This window comes from Triturus cristatus, chromosome 3_2, assembly GCF_964204655.1.
Source record: "Triturus cristatus chromosome 3_2, aTriCri1.1, whole genome shotgun sequence".
Classification (NCBI taxonomy): Eukaryota; Metazoa; Chordata; class Amphibia; order Caudata; family Salamandridae; genus Triturus; species Triturus cristatus.
The window spans coordinates 215,864,129-215,889,885 of NC_140584.1; the positions used below are offsets into that span (position 1 = coordinate 215,864,129).

At 42.1% G+C, this 25,757-nt stretch overlaps 1 protein-coding gene across 1 annotated transcript in view; it reads left to right on the forward strand.

Annotated features, from left to right (window-relative positions):
• Positions 1 to 25,757, forward strand: part of THSD7B (thrombospondin type 1 domain containing 7B) — a 2,208,177-nt gene that overhangs the window by 1,702,073 nt on the left and 480,347 nt on the right. The window contains exon 16 of the mRNA XM_085647534.1: positions 21,294 to 21,472. Within this exon, the coding sequence (XP_085503660.1) occupies positions 21,294 to 21,472 (179 nt within the window). The remainder of the gene's footprint in view (positions 1 to 21,293; positions 21,473 to 25,757) is intronic.

Here is a 25,757-nt window from a genome sequence, read left to right on the forward strand (position 1 = left end):
CATGAACGTCATAGTATAGAGACTTAAGGCCTTATTATGAGTTTAGCAGCCCTTCTGCAGCACAACCACCACTGCTCTTGCAGGTGGCCCTCCAAGCCTGTGCTGCGCCTGCCCGCTGGATTATGAGTACATTCCAGATTGGGTGGGTGGTGCTGTGGCGGTCTCAAGGCAGCAGCTGTGTTAGGCTCATAGGAGAGCCTTAACAGCAGAGTGCTGCCATGACAGAACTTGAAAACACAAGATGATGGACGGAGCTCTGAAACTTTTCAGACACTCACCCCCAGTTGCAGATCTGGGTTGAATCCATCATCGTTCTTTAGCTCACTTCGCCACCTCAGTTCAGACCCAGCTATATGCAAATCAGTCTTGACCCTGTGCCTCATGGGAACAGTCCAGTCCGAACTACCAAGCCAGGTCTTCCCTGGACCAGAATCAAGCATCCTGGGACAGGTTTCGGGCTAACACCCCTCATCAGCCAGGCTAGCTTGAATCCAGTGGCAAAGTGAGCAAGGGACCCATATCTGGGCATACCCTGCCAACTTAGGATGATCGAAGCAAACACAAGGCGATGATGGACGGAGAGCTGAAACTTTTCAGACACTCACCCCCAGTCAAAGATCTGGGTTGAAGTCATCTTCATTCTTTAGAGCACATCACCACCTCAGTTCATACCCAGCTATTTGCAATTCAGTCTTGACCTAGTGCCTCATGGGAACAGTCCAGCCCGAGCTGCCAAGCCAGGTCTTCCCTGAACTAGAAACAAGCATCCTGGGAACGGTTTCGGGGTAACACCCTTCATCAGCCAGGCTAGCTTGAATTCAGTGGCAAAGTGAGCAAGGGACCCACGTCTGGGCATACCCTGCCAACTTAGGATGCTTGATTCCACTCCAGGGAGGGCCTGGCCTGGCAGTCGGACTGGACTCTTCCTATTAGGCGCAGGGTTAAGACTGATTTCCATATGGCTGGGTCCAAACAGGAATGGCACGGTGAGCAAAAAAATGGATTTAGGCCCAGATCACTGTACTGGGCTGAATGTATGACAGTGTTCTGCATTCTGTCCAATAATTGTTCTTTTTGCATTTGTCACCCTGAGTGGGATGGGTATGCTCAGACATGGGTCCCATACTCTACATGACACTGGAGTCAAGCTATCCTGGCTTATGAGGGGTGAAACCCCAGAACCGGCCCTAGGATGCTTGCCTTCAGTCCAGGGAGGACCTGGCCTGTCAGTTCGGACTGCACTGTTCCCATTAGGCGCAGGGTCAAGACTGATTTGCATATCGCTGGGTCCAAACTGGAATGGCATGGTGAGCAAAAAACGACTGATTTAGGCCCAGATCACTGTACTTGGGTGAATGTATTACATTGTTCTGCATTCTGTCCATTAATTGTTCTTTTTCCTTTTGTCATCCCGAGTGGGTCGTGTATGCCCAGACATGCTCTCCATGCCACTGGAGTCAAGCTATCCTGGCTGATAGGGGTGAAACCCTGGAACCGGTCCCAGGATGCTTGTTTCCAGTCCAGGGAGGACGTGGCCTGGTAGTTCGGACTGGACTGTTACCATTAGGTGCACGTTCACGTCTGATTTACATATGGCTGGGTCCAAACTGGAATGGCACGGTGAGCATGGCATGGCATGCACCATGTAATACATGCAACACCGTGCAAGCACAAGGGTGCAATTCCAGAGGGACACAACATGTGCCCCTCTGCATGCTCCCCAGAAGTGGCAGGGTACGCTGTTAGGGTCCCCATAGTTGTATCTGCGCCACCCTTTTAATGGTGGTCTCACTGCCATGAAATGGGCGGTGGAAAAGCAACTCATAATGTGCTTGGTGGTGCTGCAGCTGCACCATCAGAATATTCCTGCCCCTTACCTCTGCACCATCACGCCGCCGTGACAACATGAATACCGTGGTCCTAGGACCACCATATTCATAATAAGGCCCTTAGTCCATATATACCATCAGTAAGGTTTAGTGGGTTTCAGATAGCTCATTGTACCACATCCAACCCCTAAACCAACCAGGGTATCAGATGTTGGCAACCTCGAACATCAAGGTGAGACATGTTACTGTAATCAGCATTGTTAGAATTGTAAACAATATGAACAATTCAACCAGGTTGATGTTACTAATGGTTGCTACTCCTATCTATATATAATACTGTACTAAAGAGAGCATAGCAGGAGTACCGGTCTGACACATCAATTGGGATAGCCTAAACCCCATACCTTGGTCTAAGGTGTCAGGAAGCCGGTCGCAGTGCACAGGTTATCATACTTAGCAGGATGGAGTTTGGAGTTAGCAGGGCTGCATCTCAGTCACAGTTTGCTGTGGTTCAGTGATAATCCCAGCATGGAAATGCTCCTCTCAAAGGAGCTTTAGCATGGAAGCTGTTTATATAATAAAGTACTGTTCTTATCAACTGTGGCAGAGCCACAGAGGAGCTAGTTTGGTTTTATCTATCTAGAACGAAGTGTTTCCTAACGAGCAGAGAAAGAAATGAAACAAATGGCATTATGTTTCTGATTACGACCCTGGAACTAATTGTACCGACTACAGGGCATTAGTTCCTATCATCGATGCACATACAGCACATTCAGACGTTTGCAGAAAAGCGTGGCTAAGAGCACCACAAGAAAAAGATGTCAATCTATGGAGTTGAATCTAAAATGGAGAATACATGTGAGCCACACTACAAAACAAATGGAGAGGAATATTTTTGGGGGCTTCTTTATTCCAGGAACTTGTAGAGATGTTAAATCATTCTTGTACATTTTCAGCCTTTTGTACAGGAAAGTCAATCATTCTAGAGCTGTCTTATCTAGCACTGTAACTCCTAGTGTCGGACCAGTATGTGAGCTACGAGAACAATATATTTATTTATCAGAACTTTGTAATGTTCATAGGCAGCAGTTATGGAAATAAGGTGAGGTGAAATGTGGGTTGAAAGTGTAACAAGGCTTGTATCAGGTACAAGCTACAAAATTCCTGGCTAGATAGTGTCTACCAAGAGCCAATCAAAATGTAGCATTCTGATAGTGTCAAGCTGTCCAATTCACAATATGTAGGAGAGTATTATAGAAATGAACAATGGTGATTTGGGTAGAAATGCATCTTTTAAGAACTATGTGTAACAAATAGTTGAAATGGGAGAGGGCCTGGTAAAGACTGCCACAACATATCAACAGCTTTCAGCTGCGAAAGGACAAAAAGTTTGCTTATGTTTTCATGGTGGCTTTCCCTCAGATTTGGCGACAAGCTCAAGTAGGAAGGCATCTCCGTCTATATATCTTGTCTTTTCACACTCTATGCATTGTGAAATATGAACTTCATTCTCAGCTGTTGTCCACTTATATCGCAGATTTCCATATTGTCACATTAAAGGAACAAGGTAATATCTAGGTAATATCTATGGAGCATTTGTCTGATAATAAGGTCAAGTCAATGATGTTGCAGATGAATCTCCTAGTTTTGGCCTGCAGCAAAAAAACTAAAAGTCTGACACTAGGATCACGCACAAAGTTTCTCACTGTAAGAGCTCTAACCAAATCCACCACAGTGATCAAGAAACTCTGCATGGTGAGGAAGGCCCATACCATATGAAAAAAGCTACCTCACCTGCTCAACATCTAGGGCAGGTAATTTGAACTTTGTATTCCTCTAGACCAGCCATCTTCAAACTTTTTAATGACACCCCCCCCCTTCCAGGCAGGACATGAGTGACAAAAGGTGATGCTGATTTCCCATTACAGAATGGCTCCTCACTGCCTTTTTTCACTAATATCAATGCACTGTTTTCAGATTGATGCTTTTCTTGGTCAGTGTCTGTCGCTCACTTTGAGATCTTTTTAGGCCCCCCGAGGGCAAGCCAGTCCTCAGTTTAAAAACCTCTGCTCTAGATCTTGTTAGTAAAACACAGTGCTGTGGCACATTTTTGATCTATTGATTTGTTTAAGATGAGATTCCCATTTCATTCTTAAATAACCCACCTCACATTTAACAGAAGCTATAATGGTTCAGTGCAGATTTCATAATAGCCGTGTTAAATGTCCCAAACACAGTAATGTGTGGAGTACTGTTGGTCGCATGGACCTTTGTTCGCTGACAAGAAAATGGCATCTAACAAGATGCTGATATCGTTGAACAATTTTGTGTGAGTGTAGCTCCCCCATAATGTTTACACCATTCAAAGGATCTGCCTTCATAGTCCAGCTCACTGGTGATGGAGCAGGTTTTCTATATCTTAATCTTTGGGTGTAATCATTAAATAACCCCCACCATTGGTCGCATGGACCTTTGTTCACTGACAAGATAAAGTGAAATGGAGTGATTATCAACATTAAAAGATATAGTGCTAAAGACTTTTAGTGCAGTAAATAAAGAGTACTTGTGTGAGTCCGAAGGATTTTATTTTCCAATTTCTTACATTTTCATTATTTTATTCAAATAAGAAATAATCTGTAAGCATCAGGGTAGCAACTTAGGATCTACTTCTATGGTTACCCCCACTTTTTGCCTGGTGCTAAGCTGTATTATGACTAGTCTGACTGGCATCCTGCTAATCAGGATCCCAGTCTTCTGCTTTCACCCTAAATTGGTGTTGTTGAGTACTTCGGTACACTCCAGATTGGATAATGGGGTACCCTTATAAGTCTCTAGTATATGGTACCAAGGTACCCAGGGCATAGGTACCCCAGAGGTCTCCGATGGGCTGAAGCATGCATTATACCACTCATGGGAGACCATGTAAAATGAAACTACAGACCTGCCATTGCAGTATGTGTAAATTGGTGCATGCACCTCTTACTGAGGATATAGGTTTACTATATCTGAAGGTCACTGCACTTAAAACCTATAAGTCACTCCTATAGCAGACTTATGCAATCCTGAAGGCAGGGTGCTTGCTTCTAAGTGATAGGGTGCCCCTGCATGAGCAGGACACCCCTGCAGCCTATGGAATCCATTCTCCCGGGTTGTTAGTGAAGCAGCCATATACTACATAAAGGGGCACCGTGTAATTAAGCGATGACCATCTCGAAAACCGATTCAAAGAATCCAATCATGTGTGGCATCAAACATGTTGGAGTCATACCCCCACACAGTAAACCATGTGGGAGGTATGATTCCAAGCACTGGAAGAGCTCTCAGTGTTCCCGGTACCAGTCTTCTAGACCTGGAGAGCACACAATGGTTGCTGCTGACTAGAAACACATCTCTGCCCTCCTGCTGCTGAGCCAAGCTTGAGCAGAGGAAGGTGGAACAATAGGCTCCTGTCACAGGGACGTGTGACCACCTCACAGACAGGATTTAGTGTATTGGGACCGGGTGGGTGCGCTTGCCAGCATCAGAAAGTCTGCATGAGGGCCACACTTGGTGTCCCCGTACATAGTCCAGCTGTTGGTTCCCGCTCTGGGTTCCCGCTCTGGCACAAAACTGGACAAAGGACATGGGAGTATCCCCCTGTCCAGACCCTCCCCTGGGAGTGTCTCCTGAATCTTCCCAACCCTTTCCCTTGGTTACTTAAGGGCTTACCTGGGTGTGGGTCCCTAGATTCATTGTGGGATAAGATTCAGATCAAACACCACTGCACTTCTACCGCCTGGGCACTCTGGACTTCGCTGGACTTCGTTTGGGCCTGACTTTGTCTCCCTTCCAGTCTGCTGCATCGTATGTGCCTGTGCATCATACAGGAACCTTCCAAGGCCTGTGAACCATCAAAGACACCTAAAGTATTCTCCCTTGGAGTGAAGGAGTCCCTCCTCTGCATTTTCAGGCACCACAACTAAGTCGACCGGTCTGCAGATCCTGAGCTCCTCCAGATTTTGTGAGCTCTGCAACACAGGTGGTGGTTTTCCACAGCTCCTGAGGCCTTCCCTGCCCTCTCACCAAGTTTGAGGCCAGAATCTCTTGTGGGGGTTGCAATAATGGAACCCCTGTACACCGCGTCCAACTTGCAGTTGCAAAGGTTGTTGGCTTCCTTGCAAAAAGATCTTCAGGCTCTAAGTAGCCCCTACCTCGAGCACGTCCAGTGACCAGGATCTTCAGCCACACCGCATTGTGTGCATCGTGGCCTGCATCTTTTGGTGAGCTGCTTGCGGTCCTCTCCCGACTCCAGTGCCTCCGGCCTGTTGGCCCACTTGAGGATCATACTTGTTTCTTTTGGGCTCCCCTGATTGCTCAGGCCTGCCCTGACTCCCCTGCCTTTGGTGGGGCCCCTGGACCTTGCTGGTTACGACGTTGCTCCTTCTTCGATTCCTGCGTGGCTTGCCTGTGCCAAGGCTTGTTGGTGCTCCTTCCGGACACCGACCCCTCAGCACTTGACACCCTTGGTGGGACAGCTCATGCATTGCTCCTGGTCCTCCTCAGTCTCATCTGGTCCTCACAGCTGCAGAGTCAATGTCCTCGTCATCCATTCTGCAACACCCAATATCGGAGGGCATTCGTCTTCCAATTCTCCTGGTCACCCCTGAGTAACATAGATTCTGCCCCCACTGCTTGCAGGTACCTCTCATCAAGAATCCATCCTTGGATTCCACCGGACACTTTCTCCTTCTTTGCCAGAGGCACTTTCCTGAAGTCCTCCATTGGGTTCGACGGCGGTTTCCGACACCACTTCACACGTATGCACCCGGCTTCCCTGGTGTAGATAATGTGCATACTAGGGTATCCATGGGTGCAGTGGCTCTCCAGCCTTCTGTCTTCCACGGTGTTTCTTCAGGGTCCACTGGGAAGGGTCCTTAATCTTTAAAAATCCAACCGCGACTTGCACATAGAGTTGTACAGAGCACGCAGTTGTGTTTCCACACTGGACACGCTCTCCGCGGGGTCCCCATCTACTCACCTTGAGCGGTTCCATGGGGTCCCAGCACCTCTATGTCCTCTCGACACTGTCTTGACTCAAGTCGTGGTTCTTATACCACTTTCTTTTTATATGGTTTGGTCACCCCGGGGCCACTGAGTATTTCGTGCTATTTACTGTGTTTCTTTGCTAAAGTATTGTGTGCATTGTGTTTATCTCCGTGTTGGAGATATTGGAACGTACTAAAGAGTATTCTATAATAATTACATATTTTTATAACTACTTGGTGTGGTTCTTTTTCACTTAATCTCTACTTTAAGATTAAATTCTGGTAAAACAAGCTGCTTTACACTCCTGCTGGACTGAGCCTGAAGGCTGCTCTCAACAGTTACCATTTAGAGAGCTTTCTAAGGTTGTCTAAGACCTCTTAAATCATCATAAGGGTTGTCTGGACGGGTGCAAGGTGCGCACTTATATTAGTGGACATCATATACCAGGCCAGCTTCTCACAATCAGCATCAGAAATGGATATAATCCAATAATCAATATTTCAATATAAGAAATAATACAATATTTGTGAATATAACAATTAACATTGTAATAATGAAGCCAACATGTTCCATAAAGGAATTTCCCTAATCTAAGTTAAATTAGATTGAAATAGTATAAGGTGTCAGTTCAGATACCCAATAAAGAGTTCTGATGAGAGAATAAAGGCATAAGCATATTACCTTTGCACATCAATTAAGATCAAGTTGGAAAGTAATCTCAGCTGTAAATCAGCAGATATCTGATTAAATTGATTAAATAAAAATAGGCTAAGCAATCTCCCATGAAGAGAGGTATAATCTCAAGAAACTCAGAGATGAGTCTCCAGCAAATGCGAGCAAGAGAAGCCCCGCTCTACTCTAGGAACACACACTAACTTAAACACAGACTTTTGTAGATGTTAGCATGTTTCTTTTATTCATCCACAATGTCCAATAGGATTTTAGTAAACTCTTAGGAATAGGTAAACTTCCCAATTTTCTCATGTCCGCACAATGGGTCATAGACACAAGCACATGGAAAGATCTTCATCCACATTTTGGGGTTCAGTCTGTTCTGTTGAATCATCCTTCCTATTGTCTCCTCTTATCTCAGTAAGAACCTCACTCTCAGATGTCTAATACAAAACAAATGCCTATTCCTCCACTTACAGAAGGCTTCTGTAAAGTTACATCATCTGCAGCAAAAAGACAAAAAGCATATTGTGCAAAACAGCAGCTCAACATGGAAAAGCAGGCCTTTTAATGCTAGTGTACCACTTTATAGCTAATATGGCATCGTCAGTTAAGGCAACTTTAATCAGCACATTATTATATCTTAGAAACGCTTATATTGTCTAGGTATGATTACATACTGCAAATTGAATTCAGACATACATTCTACTCTGCATATACTTTTGTACTTTTTGGTACAATATACTTATTTTGTAATATGAATAAATTTGCTTGGTCACTGAGGACAGAAGTCAACCATATTAGGTTCCCGACTTACAACCAGTTGGCTCAAGTTGACTGCAACATGCCCCAACGAGAGACACAGGGTATGTATATTGTAATAGTATCCAAACTAACAGCTCTTCACCAAAACTAAAGCATTTCAACTTCCATTCTCTCTTTGTTACTATGTTTGTATCTTTCTCTTGCTCCTTCTTTCTCCCAGCTATACCTTCCTCTGTATCGCTATGGTTCAAAGTCTGATGATGAAAAGTAACTTTTAGTCCCCAAAAACAAGTTCTGGTGACCACTACCTGCAACCAGATGCACAAATCAAGCTCTGCCTGAAAATAATATTTCCTTGAACAGCTTTCCTTTTGATTGCTTGACGGAAGAATGTAGCAGGATTGCATGTCCCGTGCTAGCTGGATGACTCGTGAATTAGGGCTCGCTCGCTGTTCGCTTCTCCTGTGATATACAGGTCAAGTGTTCCAACCCAGGAAGACAAGGTCATCCCTCCAAGGGCAGTCATTTTAGAATTAAATTATTTTTGTTAAAAAAGAGATGCATTGCATCTCATTGTTGTTCATTGTGTATTGTGTATTTTACTGTCATTGATTAAACGTCAATGGCTCCTCCGCTAAGGCAGCGGAGCATCGCTCCACTGCTTTTAAGCAGTGCAACCAAAGGAAAAATAAAATGATAATAACTCAATGTTATTATCATTTTATTTTTTCCTGTTGCTTTGCAGCCGAGGCGGGCGGCGCTGCTCTGCTCTCAGAGCAGGAAAGGGGGGGAGTGGTTTGCCCACTCCAAGTGTGCATGACGCTTTGGCAGCCCCTCTCTGGGCCTGCCAAACTGTCATGCGCACCTTGCATGTTCTCCACACAGTCTGCGTTGCAGCCTAGGGGGAGAATTAGCCCAGGCCTCTAGTCCCTGTCCGAGCACCGAACTACGACACTCAGACCAATCACAACGCTGCATTGCAGCTTTGCGATTGGTCAGGGGAGCCTGGATGCTTCCTGTATCCTCTTTTGGTCTGAGTCCAAAGCAGAGGAGAGACCCGGCTAAAAGGTATGTTTAAAAAAAAAATCTTTTTATTAACAAAAGCTCGAGAGACCATATCATATAGCGACAATAGCATAAGTACATTAGTTGTACAGAGAATCATAGTCAATACTTTCTTGGGTGAAACAGGCCCCCTTGGTGCCCCTCATCATACTACCATTCTGACCCCCACAGCCCTCTATACCTTCTCCACGGCATCCACACCCTTTCCCATTTCTTAGCGCACCCTCTACTCTTATACACTGTTTCCTCTGCCCTCTGGCACCAATCAAGATCACGTTTCCATTCCTCAATCTGTAGGGGTGCCGGCGCCCCCCAGCTTCTGGCAATAGTACGCTTTGCCACCCCCGCTGACAATACCAGCCATATACCCACATATCTGGACCAAACTGCATCACCTCTAATCATTAGGAGAACGTTTTTTTATTTTTAATATTTTTACAACCTCCTGCCTTGCCATGCCATGCCATGCCTTGCCTTGAGGTCAGGACTGTGTGAAATGACATCCCCCAACAGTTGTTGCTGATGAAGGGTTTTCTTGTAACAAGTCATTAATGTTACATTAACTGGTAGAACCTGTCTGCAACAGTTAATTTTACTAGCATGCTAAAGAAATATAAAATCTTTTATACAGCTGTTTTTCTTTTCTCACAGGACCAGAGAAATTACATTTCTGTAGAAACAGGAGAAGTTAGTGGTTGTAGAGGTACTGTTGAAAATGATGTTATTAGCCACTCACCAGATATAGAACTAAATAAAATCCTCTTTCACCTCATAGTTGCATTTTTCAGGTCAGAGATCTGAAAAAAGTCTGCATCTATTGGGAGAGAAAAATAACATCTCCTCCAGCTATTTTTTCTTCATGCTGTATTTTTACACCTTCTTTTAAGACAGAAAGGCCTTTTTGGTCTCCAAATAATACATTTGTTCCAATACCTACACTAACGAGTGACATCTTGCTTTGCAATCATATTTAACTTTCTAGCATAAGTCGTAACTTTTTTTTTTAGCATAACAATTCTTCACACCATATCCAGTGAACATAGTTGCATAGAAATTTGAAAAGAATACGTTTTTTAAACAAACATTACTCCTGAGAAATCTAAATTGGGAATTACTTAATAAGTGTGTATTTTTTCACTGTGCAGAAAATGATAATCTATTACCTGACGTTCAAGATGTAGAAATGTTTTTGCATCCAGGTCCCCGCTGAGGCGCAGTTTATTTTTAACAAGTAACGCCAACCGTTAGTTTTCTCAGCTAAATCATGGCCATTGGCTTATGCTGACAGTACAGCTGTTGTCAGTGTAAACTGTAAAAATGCTTCAACACTTTTCTACAAAAAAGTTGCAATATCACAATATCACGGCCATAGGTGTTCATGGCAGTTCCATTTAACGTTCAACATGACGGAAAGACTTAATTGCCTATTCATGTCCCTTGAATTTGTCCCTGAATACGGGAACAGTTGTAAGTTTACTTTGAAAAAATGTTGTGCACTTAATTCTTAATATTCTTTCGAGGCATTAGTGCAATTAGTGTTGCACTGAATTAAAATTCTATAGATGAGGTGTGTGGCCAGGCGTTCGGCTAAAATGGCTGCACAATTCTGAGCTCCCCAACGTCACCGGTACAGAAATGCCATCCGGGACACCTGATAAGTGAAAAAACGCATCTACAAGTGGCAGAATACTGGGGGTACTCAGATGTTTGATTGAAAACCCACGAACTTCGATTGAGGCAGTGATTCCACGGCTTTCAAGTTTCACCTTGATTGAATCAAAATAGCGGCATCGGATCATTGCTCTGGTCCAGTGATCTGCGACATTGTTCTGGGTCTCTGATAGGAGACAGGTACAGATCTCACTCTGAGAAAGGATCTTATCAACATTCAACAGTAAGACAAATATTTTCTTTTGCACGCTAAGCACTCACGTGCACTGCTGGTTCTCTTTGCCTTGGTGCGCGGTTCCTCAGCAAACAAAATGGCAGCTCTATAATTTCTCTCCTAAGCCGACTCCTGCTGTCACCGCCTTCATCGTTGCGATTCCTACTGCTGTACACTATCTAACACAGGACGCATAGAACTGCAGGTCCTTTGAATCTAGTTGTGCAGCTTACCATATATATCCCTAGTTGCTGGAATCCTGCTGTTAGTTGCTGCACCAGATGCCTGTCATGCTATTGGTCTGGCTCACCTGCTAGACCCGTCATCAGAAGCCGGAAGAGGTAGGTCCATTGACGCACTAATTAAGCATAGTGGGTGGGATATGAAGAATAAAGTAAAAGAATAAATCGACGATCAAACCAGTATGCTCAGTGCCCAGTATGAGCAGACTTGTGCTTAGCCTTAGTTTCTGATAGAAATGCAGTGAGCCAGTGGGAACCGGTGAAAATCAGTGGTCGCCAGCGGAAGCCAGTGAAGTAAGTGGAAACCAGTGAGGTCAGTGAGAGCCAGTAAAAGCCAGTGATAGCCATCTACTAAAGACATCGAATTCTTGCAAGAGCTTTAGAGAAAACTGTGTTCAAATAAGTACATGCCGCTTACAGCTCCTTGAAATTTCTTGATATCCTCAGATAACACTGATAGGCTCCAAGGTAAAATACTAATATGAATGTCCTTATTCACATGTTCTCTAGACCTCAGAAGCACAAGTGACACAGCTGCAGGAATCTAATCTGCCTCTGACACCTGACATTGCCTGTCTTACCTTTGGTTTTACTGAAAGAAATCTGTGCCCTAATATCTGAGGTCAAACAGCTTGCTCCTGGCCTATAGTCAATAAATCAGCTGTTCATCTTGTTAGTTATTATTCCTAAACAAACACTATCAGTCTCAGCGCGACACTTGACAGAGGGTACGAATGGAAACATGAAAGACAGAGACACTAAAACAACCCTGAAACGCTCAAAGCAATCACCACCTAGTCTGGAATCACCAATTAAAGGCCGCAAAGACTCCGTCTCTACCTTAGAGGTTATCCTGCTTAAGATTAAAAGTATACATGACATAGCTCAGTGCACAAAAAGTAACACACATCTCTTTCAGGTGGAAGTGGCGGGGATCCATAAAGATTTTAAAGACCTAGCAATACTTCACAAATACCCAAGCTAAAGAACTTCAGAGTCTTGAACGGTCTATCTCATCCTTAAGGAGAGTCCTCACAGAGCAGAAGGACCGCAAAAGAAGAAGCAATGTTTGCATATTCGGAATGCCAGAAGGTATCGAAAAATCTGCTCCTTCATTCGCTGACTTCTTGATGTCCTGAATTCCAGAATTCCTCTAGATTTGTTTTAAAAAAGATTTTGAAATTGAAAGGGCCCATAGAGTTCCAACTTTCAAATCCCAAAACATGTAGAGTCCAAGACCCCTGATCTTCAAACCCCTGCACCACCAATACAATAAGCTAATTTTGACTCGCATGAGGAGGGTCCGGATGATACAGTGGCAAGATCTCAAAGTCTCTATGTCACCGGATTATGCTAGAGGTACTGTAATTCCACGCAAAGGGTTCTTAAGCCTATGGGAAAGACTTACAGACATGGTAATTCCCTATTCTTTCTGAAGTCCTTCGAACTTCCTGATAACCTTCAGAGGACAGTCAAAGATTTTTGTAGAACCGTCAGACCTGGCAGAATTCCTGGAAAATCAATCCGAATCTCAGATGGAATGAGACGCCCTGCTCGCCTCAACACCACACCTGATCTGTTTGACGTCCGAAGCTGTATCCCGGTTAAATCCTTTCACTGCTGCGGGGTCATCCACTCCCTCTTTTTTTACATGTCCTTCCAGAGTCATGTTGACTGCTACATGTCTGATGATTTATCTCATATGCTGGATTAGATTTTAGGTGTCGACCAATGTTAAATCTGCCTGTTACGATTTTTTGTTGGCTTGTTGGTTGATAGCAATGGTCTTTATCTCTGAAGTGTCATGGTCACACTTATCTTATATTCACGTTCGCATCTACACATCCACCTCCCACTCTAAGCTGGCACTTAAATAATGAAATATTAGGAAAGAAGGCAGATGTTATGGACCTAAACAAGGAGATTGAGATCTTTTTTAGGGAAAATGAACATTCTGTTAACTTTCCAATAGTATTGTGGGATGTGCTATGAGAGGACAAATCATTAAAAGAATGTCCAGGAAAAAAAGTGAAATTAAGAGTACTCTTCAATCTCTAGGGAATGAAATCAAAAGGAAAGAGAATCTGTATAGGCACCCTAATAATAATTCCCTTTTACATGATATTAAACAGTTAATTTACTCCTTTAATTCTATTGTCAGTAAAATAGCCTACCTTGGTGTCCATGCCCAAAAATCCAGACAAATAATATAACAGAACAGAGATGGTAAACTATTGGCCTCCACATCACATCACGGACAAGAATAGTTCACAAAAATTCCACATCCAAGAGATTCTTGAGGTCTTTCGAGATTTCTACAAAAAGTAGTATACCCCACAATCGTCATGTGATAAATCAAATATTCAGGATTTCCTTAGCTCGCTTCCTATGAACACAGTATCTGAAGAGGAAAGGATGCACTTGGATAAGCCAATAGAAACAGTGGAGATTGTTAAAGCGTTTCAGGCAAAGCGACTGATCTGGGTGGCTTCCCAGTCGTGTTTTATAAAACCTTTACACATTCAATCATCAAACACCTTAAAAACATCTTTGATTAATTTACCCTGTTGGGCAAGGATTCAGGCATGGCCGCTAAGGCCACCATAGTGGTCATACCCAAGGAGGGCAAGAATCATTCTGTTCCCAAAAATGTCTGGCTCATTTCCTTATTTTGCATGGATGCCAAAATCTTTGCGAAAGTCCTTGCCAACATGCTGGAAAGTTACATACCCAAATGTTTCTATAATTCCCAAACGGGATTTGTCAAAGGACATCTTGCAAGAGATAATCACACGTTTTGTCATATTCTAGAAAAATCTTGACTGTCCTCGCTGCCAATAACCGTGATTGCTCTTGACATGGAAAAGGCATTTGACAAAGTGTCTTTGCTTTTTTGACACGTGGTACTGAAATCACACAAATTAGGTAGCTCTTTCATCAACATGGTTGTGGCGCTTTATGTCAATCCCAATGCAAAAATTTGGATTAATGGTTCTACCTCTTCATACTTCGACCTTCATCCCTTCTCTCCCTTGCTTTTTGCACTTACTATTGACCCATTACTTATGTTATTGAAAACAGATCCAAAAATCAAAGGCCTTCAATTTTCCAAAACAGTATTAAAACTGCTGCATACGCAGACAATAACCTTATAGAATATTGAATCGGCAATCAGTTCTATAATTAACATTACCCGGGCGTTTTCAGAAGTCTCTGGCTATACCCTGAATAAAGACTGAGGTATTCCCCTTAAATCCACTGTATCTTCCTTCTCACCTAGACGACTTAGGTCTTAGGCACTCGGCTAGCCTGCTACATTAGGGGGGTGTAGTCTCCCAAAATTGGAACCTATATCAAACAGCCTTTCTAGCAGCCCAAAGGACTGCCTGGTTTCTCGCTGACTCCCATAACACTCCCCCGTGGTGTATATTGAACGTGAGCTTTGCTCCCCTTTTACCTTATCCTTCTTTATCAGGATTTCGAAATTCACTACACCACTTTCTTATCATATTCTTTCTGATATGGCCAGTGCTTTAAAGATTTTTGATAAACGACTTCCTGAATACATCAATAGTTCCAGATGGGTGTGACTATCGCTCAAACTTAAGCTCAATAATGAGCTTAATCGCAAAATGGAATGTAAAATATTGTCTCAGACACTGTTTGCAATTCGAAATGGGGTTGTATTTGACCTGCCTTATTAATATTCATGAGGCAGGACACAATTTGCTACCCTATTAGGAATGGCCAGCACTCACAGGGATGGCGCCTACTGGGGTCAGCAGACCACATGTCTGTGACTGCTTTTTAAAAAAGTTTTTTTTAACGCAGCCTAAGGAAAACGGAATGCATTTAAAAAAGAAAAATGAAACATTTCTGTTTCACTTTTTAAGAGTACTGCCTATATCTAAAAAATATTTTTGCTGCCAGTCACAAAGGGGAAGGGGACCCTTGGGCACCCCTTTCCGTTTGCGAGTGGCTTGCCACCTTTTTGAAATAGGTGGTAAACTGCAAGTGTTTTGCGACTGCAATTGCGGTTGCAAAACAATCATACATAGAAGTGGGACTTGCTATTAGGAATAAAAGCAAGTCACAATCCCTATTTTTTGAGTCGGTAATTGGTTACCTACTCGCAAAATAGGGTTTGTCATTGCAGAGACCTATTTTGCGGTCGCAAACGGGCTGATTTCCAATTTGCGACAGCAAAAAATGGTTGTACATCTGGCCCAAAGTGCCTTAAGATGAAAGTGAGTGCAACAGGGTGCAATGATGTGTGGATTGTGGGCATTTCTGTGAACTTTTTGTCCTCTGTCTCACTATGAGCCAGTCAGGTTGTATAAAAAATGGAGCAATATATCTCTGTCTACATAAATTAGACACATTAGACACATGGCCACATTTTGCAGCCATTGAAAGTGGGTTGTCATGAGCTGAGACAGGGCAGAGTACAAAATAAAAATTCTGAAAGAATGAAACTATAGAAAAAGAAAACAACTATTGCTTAAATTATGACTGCCAAGAGAAAATTATTTAACTTAACATAGAGCTAATATTGGCAAGAGTTGGAGATGCATACAATAACAAGCCACTATCAATTTTAATTTTCATAGACGTAAAATTGAACATAAGTTTGAAAAATTTTCTCACCTGTGTGTAACAAGACTGGTCTAAGGCAGGAGCCCTATGGTATCCCACATACCAGGGACAGCACTACAGACGTAACTTTGGACAGAGCTGACCGCTAAGAGCGTGGTGACTGAAATGAGGAAATTAAGCATAAAGTACCGTTGCTGACCATAATCTCTACAAGGCACTTAACCAAGATGGTTAACCAGGATGGTTAAGCCTCACTGACAGAACCATGAGTATCACCATTGTTGTCATCCACCTGTTAGACCTTGTTTGTCCTTTGGCCATATTTGAACAAAGGAAAGATTCTCAAATCTGGCTACTTTGTCATTAAAAAACTTTTTCACAACTTAGCATGGTAGAGCAAATTTCAAAATTGGTTAGATATTTTCTGGCTCATTCTCCGGATTGTAAGAGTGCGTAAAAATGGACCTACCACAATTTTTACTTTACATTTGATGAAAAACAACCTTAACTAAGCAAGAAGGTAATATGCTATGAAAGTCCTAGGCTACAATCACCAGAATCTGTGTCAAGATTTTGGTTGGACATACTTTACAGAACAGAGTAAACAAACCCATACATTTAGTTGTGGAAATATTATAATATATTGGAATCTAACAGAATATAGCAAATGACTACATCAAGAAGTCAGGGAAAGTAGAACTGTTTTTCTCACTATATTCATCTGTGAACTTCAGAGAATACTCACTTTGTAAAAATTATTGTCACTCAAACATTGGTTATATTATATGAGAATACACCTTCATGCGTGATGTTGAAAAAGGAGTAGCTTAGGTTTATGAGGGCATTTCCACAAAAATTGTTGGGGGAACAGATCAAGCAGGGAAGCAGGAGGGGATGGGGACTTGGGCACACACCGATGGGAAAAAAACCCTTAATTGAGGCAGAATCAATGAACAAAAATTAATGCCTCATTGTGTAATGTAACGCTCCAATATCATCTGCTTGTGTTTGTGCTTTGGCACAATGAACGAGAAGCGAGTGCTGCAATACCATCCGATCGCCCAAAAGAAAATAAACAAGGTGTAGTAACGTAGTCCATGCTGGTAATACTTGAGAGGAATGCATTTGTGTTAAATTATTCAATACTTTGCATGAAGTCTTCCCCGCACCAATTATATTTCCTTTATTTATTGATTGTGACAGTTGGAAACCTAATCTAGATTTATGAATTACTTGCTAAATTTCTCCTTAACATTTTCTAATGAAGTGTTCAATGTGGTGTAAAGTATGCCTCTTAAAGAGGTAATTAATAACCCCTGCTAATCTCCCGACTGACTGCGAAAACACGATGTGTTGAAATCCATTGACAGTAAGCAACTCGGTATATATTTTGCTTCTGTACTTACTTTTTCCCCATTAAACTACTGCCGGGACTATGTAATTTTGTTATGGCATGTGTCATAATATTCATTTATTGTAACCACATGTCGCACGGAGGAAGTTAATTGTAGCGTCGCAAACGTGTTGCCACTGCTGCGTTAGGTAGAAAACACATTATGTTAATATGCAAGCTTGATAATTATTCTAGTTATCAGTGCTTCTGAAAGCAGCAAGTAAACAAGCGCATAAAATGCGCCAGCAAAGTTCAGCTCGCTGTTTTCCAGTCTAACTCTTTTTCCTAATATAGAAAAGCCCAGTGGCACAAATCCTACATTGCGAAATAATCTGCCTAAAGTATTGCTTCAAAAAATATTCAATGTTGCATTCTTTTAAATATTCGGTTCTCCAGGTTTACACAAATTCAATACAAAACACATAAGACGAAATAGAATAAATATACTGAGAAAGTATGCAAACATAATTTAATCAACTAATAGATATTCTGGCAATGCCCTCCTTCAAGCATACGCAATAAAAGCAAGATAGTTGAGTAAATTCAATCAGGCAATCTCATCCCGAAATCACCTTCCTATTGGTTAAGGCGATAAATGTAGAGATCGGCTGAAAATAAGTAGAGCGCCATCTGAATTTTGATTAACTGCCAAACATAAGTGGCTGAGTTCCCTTCGAGTTGGGATAGACAGAAATTGAGGCAAACACTGTAGAGCTTTGACCTACCGACGTTCAAGGAAATCGTCAATTTTCTCTATCTTTAAGGGGCATATTATCAAGCACGGCGTTAAAATTATCGCCGCTTTAGCGGCAGAAAACTGCCGCTGAAGCGGCGATAATGGGCTTGATAATATGCCACAGAGAATTCCCATAGAAGCCCATGTTGACACCAGAATATGGGCTTCTATTGGAATTCTCTGCGGCATAATATCAAGCCATTATCGCCGCTTTAGCGTCAGTTTTCTGCCGCTAAAGCGGCGATAATGTTATTGCCGTTTCTTGATAATATGCCCCCAGATTCTTTACCTCCTACCAAAGTTAAATAGGGGCATATTATCAAGCAAGGCGTTAAAATTATCGCCGCTTTAGCGGCAGAAAACAGCCGCTAAAGCGGCGATAATGGGCTTGATAATATGCCGCAGTGAATTCCAATAGAAGCCTATGTTGACACCAGAACATGGGCTTCTATGGGAATTCTCAAGGGCATATTATCAAGCCCATTATCGCCGCTTTAGTGGCAGTTTTTGGGCGATAATTTTAACGCCGTTTCTTGATAATATGCCCCAGTGTCTGTTAATCATGAAAGGTGCAGGAGCCAGGCCAGTCTCTCAGCCTCACCTCTGGATGTATAGACTGCATAATGAAATGACTGAAATGTTCATTCTTTTCACAGGAGGTTCTGTAAAATCTTGACTCAAGCAAGTTTGGAATTTAGAGAAAGGTGGGCAAATCTAGTATATATTATCTATGGTTACGCTGTTTGGATCGAGGTGCAATCATTAAAATATGAATGGACTGAACAGAAAATCATGTAAAGTGTAAAGTAAATTCTGATACAATAATATAAATAAAAGAAAGGTTCTCCCTCTGCACTGTCAGAGACAATTGCTGCAGACTTAAAAGAGAATTACAATATGTCCAGGTAAAGCTCGATAACATAGGATCTAAAATTGAAAAATGTAAGTTGGAGCTATCAGTGGTTTTAGTAACAAGAAGATACACTGACACAATACAAATATTTTATTCAAGGGCTTCTGCCCATAATATAGAGTCATAACCCCAGACTGCAGACATGCAATGATTTTCATTTCTTGATCAGGGGCACCTATGTGTTCATAATTAGCCTTAATGTCTTTGAATACCCAAATGGCTCAATATCTTTTCGGCCAATGATGTCAACAACTTCCAAGTGATTGGGCACAACTTCCATTGATGCATTTAATAATAATACTTCATTTTAAGTGAGTTGATTGTCTCCCCTTGCTCCCTTCCTCTCCCTCAATAACAGACAAATATTTTCCAACTCTGTTTGGATGTTATTTTGCTCATGTTACTGAAGTAACACCACGTCTTCCACATGTACCTTAACAGAAAGGATGTTCAGAATTGGGGGGGGTCATTAAATTAAAATTGCTATATCTGAATTGCAAGGAAAAGAGCAAAAAGTATGGGTGACATTCAGTACCCCTAAAAGGTGCCCCAATGTCCTTGGAGTTATTTGTAACTTGGCCCTCATACAGGTACAAAACCATCAATTTGTACCAGGAAGGAAAGTTAATATAGTGTAATACGCACAGAGAGAATCCTCAGTTCACAAGTTCAAAGGTGCCTCTGTGTTCATGAGAATTATAGCAGAATGTATCAGAGGCATGGTATGTAAATCTAAAGCTTCCAGCAATTTATGCAGGTATCAGAATGGGTGGGCGTTCCTTTGCTTGTCTTAGAACCAGACTTTGGAACTCCCTCCCCAACCTCATGAAACAGGAATCCTCTTACCTTAAGTTTAGACGAGACCTTAAGACCTGGCTTTTCACTCAGTAACCAGCTCAGTTACCTAGTCTATATTATGGACACACCGGCGCCGGGAAACCCTGTTAGGGTAGCTGCGCGCCTTATAAATTTAATTATAATAATAATATTAATAATAATTAGCCAACCAGTGAGCGTGGATGAACCAACTCTATTTATGGGGGAAGTGATTCTATAACTATATAGTTGGATGCTATGGTTGTCAGGAAAACCGATTCTAAATGTAAGTAGAATAATATGTGGAACTTAACTCTTCATAATAAGCCTTGACTTTGCAACTCACGAATTAAATATCTGTGTCAGGGCTGTAGTATTGTGAGCAAACGTAAACTATCATTTCTATAGAGAAATTTAAAATATTAAGTGATACCCCAGTTCTGAACCTCAACTGGTAGATACCACTATTATAGGTGGAGGTATATGCAGAGTTCATTAATCGCCTCTTTCTCAGCTAGTCCATCAAGCAGAATTTGTATTTAAGACACCAAGGGGCATATCAGCAACAACCGGTGATAATTATCGCTAAGCACACTTAGCGCTAGGATAATTATCGCCGGCTAGCGTGGATGTTTATTGCTGAGTTAGCGTGCTCTTAGCAACGCTTATCTCAATAGTGATAAAAATCCTCATGCTAACTGCCTAACGTGAGATTATCGCTGGAAACCCAGGGATAATCTCACGCAATGTGGCGTTAGCTTGATGATAGGGACTCACAAACTTAGCCATGATATTCACCTTCCATAGGATATCATGGCTAAGTCAGTCCTGAAGCAGGCGTAAGGAAAGTAGCGATAACAGGGGTTATCGCTACTTTTCTTGCCACTATGCTTCATAGCGTAGGGCTTGATGATAGGAGAAATGTCGCTTAGCGACATTTCTCCTGTCATGTCAGGAACGCCCACTTTGCATCCCATTAGAGATGCAAAGCTGGGCGCTAGGAATTCCTACGCTAACGCAAGTTTTCACGCGTTAGCGTGAGCTTGCTAATTAGGCGTTAAAATTATCGCCGCTTTTCGGCCGCAAAAGCGGCGATAATTCTATCGCCTCGCCTTGCTGATATGCCCTCAAATTCCACATGTTTAGCCTGTCATTTGAGCCTGTGACCTGCTGAATTATGTCAAGGGGAAAAGAGGAAGGGGTGCAGAACCGAGGCCAAATAGTTGATATTTCTCATGGAACTATGTCACAGCATAACGAAGCGTGCTAAAATGGGGGAAGAAAGATTCATGACATTGCCTTAATGCTAACAGATATTTGAGCTCATGCGCCCTCTTCTTTGTATTTCTGATTCAGGGTACATTGAAGAGCCTTGTGCTGTTCCCTGCCCCTTCGATTGCAAACTAAGCGACTGGTCCACGTGGTCACCGTGCAGCGCCTCCTGTGGAACTGGTGTGAAAATGAGATCTAAGTGGCTGAAAGAAAAACCTTACAACGGAGGCCGCCCATGCCCAAAATTAGATCTCAAGAATCAGGTGAGGTGTACCAAGTTGCATGTTTTGCAAGTCTGAAAGGTTTATCTGTCAATGTAGAGCACATTTGAAAAAATGTGCTGCCCCCTTCATGCTTGAACAGGCTCTCGGCGAGACTGCACGCACAATGAAGCGATGGAAAGGGTGTCGAATAGCCAAACACGTTAAACAAACATATGCAAAGCACACACCTCCTTGTCAGCTCTGCCTTACCTTTATTTTGTTATTGACAGGAACATCCCATTGCTGACTGCTTTATTCCATCTAATTGCTATTCTTTTCACGGTCATGAGCAAAGATAGGTTGTTGTCCTTTGGAAGTGAACTGAAAGCTAAAGAATCTTTGGGGATATAGGCTGGAATGTATAATTAAACGTTCAGATTAGATTGTTTTTATATACAAAGGAACAGGCTGTGATATTTAATCTATTTTATCAACAGTTCCCACAGCACGAGTTATTTTTCTTCTGTGGGAAGAAACAGATTTCTTTAAGAACCGTCTTCTATTTAAAAAAAGAAAACAAAAGTGCCTATCAAAATGGAAAATGCATAATGCATATTGTTGTTCATAACAAGTGTGCACAACGTGAGATATAGGGCTATAAACACCTCAGCTCTGCAGACTTTAATACTCGGAGAGCCTTATTATTTTTAACTCGAGCCTGAAGGTTGGCTAATCGACACAGAACACCTCTGTCACAATCAGACATAAAAATAGAGAAATATATGCTCAACCCTTTTTTTTCTTTAAACAAGACATGTTGACTCCAAATGCGTGATGCAGGAAAGAGGGATCCTGTCTTTGCCGAAGAAAGCTGAATACATCTGGGAAAAGATTGCATATTTTCGTCACAGCGAGATGTCGTGCAACGACAAACATGCATGGGAATCTCAGACACGTTTTCGATTTAAGGTGTTCCATGTTTATGTTCAATAAGATTTGTTAGCTATTTATTTTAATAATTAAATGGAGATTGGATGACAAGTTGTGAAGAACTCCTGGGATTACATTGTACCATTTTATATCCTCCTACATGGGTATTTTAAAGTAAACACATGTCCACTTCAGCCACTGTTTTTGCACACCAGGGTACCACTGTGCAACTGTGCGCGCAGTGAGGATACACTTTGAGCCACTGGATGGATTGGGAAGAGCTCCTGAATCCTGCACGTGTCACTTTACACTAACACTATCAATCATGATAGTACAAAGAGAGAGGCAAGAAGGAAAGTAGAACAATTTGGAAGTTTATGAACAGACACGTTTGCACATTTAGAATTTTTATTTCTAGTTATAGAACCGCTGATGACTAACAATGACATATTTTTCATGGTACAGAGGCATTACAGAGACATACATTCAGCTATAATAGAATAGAACTACAGTGCGTAGCAAAAGGACCAGCCTCCCCCTGCTCTTACCGGCCATCTTGGGGCGGCAATGGCCAGTACCCCTCCCTGCTCTTCAATTCAACCGCTGCGGGCAGCAATCGGATGTGTCTCGTCAGGACCCCCGCTCTACGATGCGCCGCCGCGGGGTGGTATACGCAGGGACAGCCATGGGCACCCAAAGGGCTGGCTACGCCACTGCGTTTTTTGTATGTATTTGTGAGACATTCCTCCTTCCCATGTTAACTCCATTGTTCTTTTGGTTTGTACACCGTAGGATTTGTAGCAATGCTGTGGACTGAGTCCCGCTAGCCAGACTCAGCCACTTTATGCCCTGTGGATTTCGTACTTGTCTCCACTCTCAGTGGTGTCCTTTGTTACAGTGTGCTTGATCTGATTTGCCTCACGTCACTAGACGTACAGTGAAGAATGATAACCACTGCATAATGAGTGAACTGTAATGGCACAGAAAAGCTAGTCCATAAGTATATGTGTTCTGTCATAAATCATGAGGCATAGATTAGTTTAACCATACATTCACAATTCTGTATTAGCATTCTAGAGTGCCATATTAAACATGACAGCCTTTTGATTGCAGCTATATGTTTATTGATAAATTGTGCAGCTATATTTAAATTGAGACATTGTGCCTTGGTTAATTTACCAGTTTTATTGATAGTGGCCAACTTTCTTTTTTAATCATGTGCATTGGTTTGCCTAAAATGTACAAATCCGAATGACATAATTTAAAGTTCTACTTTATATATTTGAGAAATGTATAATCATACACTTTTCTCAGTCAGGGTGCATTAATTAGGATGTGTATGTCTTTTAAGCTGGAGGAAAATATGAGAAGCGTATGCTACCGGAACTGTTGTGCACCATTACCTATGCCAAAGTTCTTAATGGTTTCTCAACAATAGAGGAATTGGATGGAATGTTATTATCTATCCTACTTTGATTTCCTCGTCGTTCTATCTCCTCCCAACCTACATGGTTCCTTGGGTGTGTGGGTGTACCTGCTTGTAATGTCTCTAGAAGATACTGAAAGCCTTTATTCTTAAGTAGACATGGGGTGTATGCTGTTTCCAGGGTTTGGGATTAGGGGAGAGCTTTATCCCCCTGGCAAAGCTTTGCAACAGTTTGTTATTTCTGTAAGCTCGCTTTCATGTTTATGATGCTAGAGAGCAAGTTTCACAGATGTTCACACTGTGGAAAAGGTGGGTGTGGGGGCTTTGGGAAAAATGCTGACTTGACTTAGGACAAGGGTATCTTATGTAGGCCTTGGAGGACATGATCCATGACAGAGTTTAGGATAACCTCTGACTTTGTTAATAGGTTAATTCTACACAAGTGTTTTATTCCATTTACATTGTTTTAGATTCATTGGCGATGAATGTGTAACAACATCCAAGTTTTCTTCCTATATTTAATCCAATATGAGTTGGCATGAGCAAAGGTTTAACAAGAATCTGAAATCTGAAGTGAGTGGCCTAAAATATGTCCCAGCAGGACCCCGGAAGCTAAAGTTGCAATTGTCCCTACATGACCTTGTAAGCAAGTTCAAGAAGGCAATTCCAAAAGAAGTGGTGCTTGGCCCCAGTAAACAAATTGCTGTTTCAAAACTCTTCACTTTGTGAACGAAAGGGGAGAGGTTCAACAGTAAAAGGACTCGTGATATAATGGATTACGTGGTAGACGTGAGACCTAGTTTTCCCAGCACATTAAGCAGCCGCAGCTCACACAGGTAAGAGCGGTGGAGCAGTGAGGCCGGGTGGGGGGGATTCCGACAGACGACGATAGAAAATAGATCATTTATTTAATTTTCCCTCGTCGTAGTCTGTTGAAATCCCTCCCCTACCCGGCCCCACCGCTCTTGCCTGCACGAGCCACGGCTGACATTAAGAAGTCCTCCAAGAATATGGAAGCCCGTAAAAAGCTAAACAAACCATGAACAAATCAATTTTGTCCAAATAAAAAAACAGCCAACCACACTTTAAAGTCTGTGAAATCTACTATCTATTAAGAAAAGTAACCTGGTCCTTACACAGCACTGGTGAAAATAACAGAGGAGAAATGCCTAATTTAGTACTTTTGCCGCTTGTTGAACCATTATCCAGTTTGTCCTCACTGATCCAAAATCTTAAAAGATGGTGCTGCCATTTCTTAATCAATTGAGAGACCATGTATAGTAGAGCTATATACCGGAAAACAAACATGGAAGACACAATCAGAATTTCAAAGAATTATATAAAAATTCTTGAGAATTCCACAATGGGTGAGGTTGGAATTTACGCAGATGCATTTTGCACTAAGAAAATTGTGCAGCCAAATACCAATTGGTTCCCGGCAACTCTGCAGTGATTATAACTTTTATTCACTGCGGAAAATGTAAGGGTGCCACCGCTGAGTGGTATGCAGTGGTTTCTAAACTTTAGAAACCACTGCATATCACTCAGCTCCCTTCTTAAAAACTCTGCAGTGATTACAACTTGTAATCACTGCAATGCTTTCTAAACATTAGAAACTACTGCATCATTTTCAATACCACCAGCAGAGCAGCAGAATTGTAATTTATCAGCCATCCTACATTTAGATGAATACAGAATTACCAAAATTCTTCTGTGTCCGCTGGCAGAATTGAAAATGGTACGTCTAATTTACTTGTAAGTCCTAAGTGTATGGTACTCCATGTACTGAGGGCCTGTAAACTAAATGCTACTAATGGGCTGCATTACTCATTGTGCCACCAACTAAAGTAGCACTGTAAAACATGTCTCTAGGCCTGCACTGCAGCCTGGGTGTGCAATTTTCAACTACCATTTTGACCTTGCTAAACAAACGACTCTAAGGTAGGTGCTAAATGCCCATAGGGCAGGGTGCATGGTATTTAAAAAGTA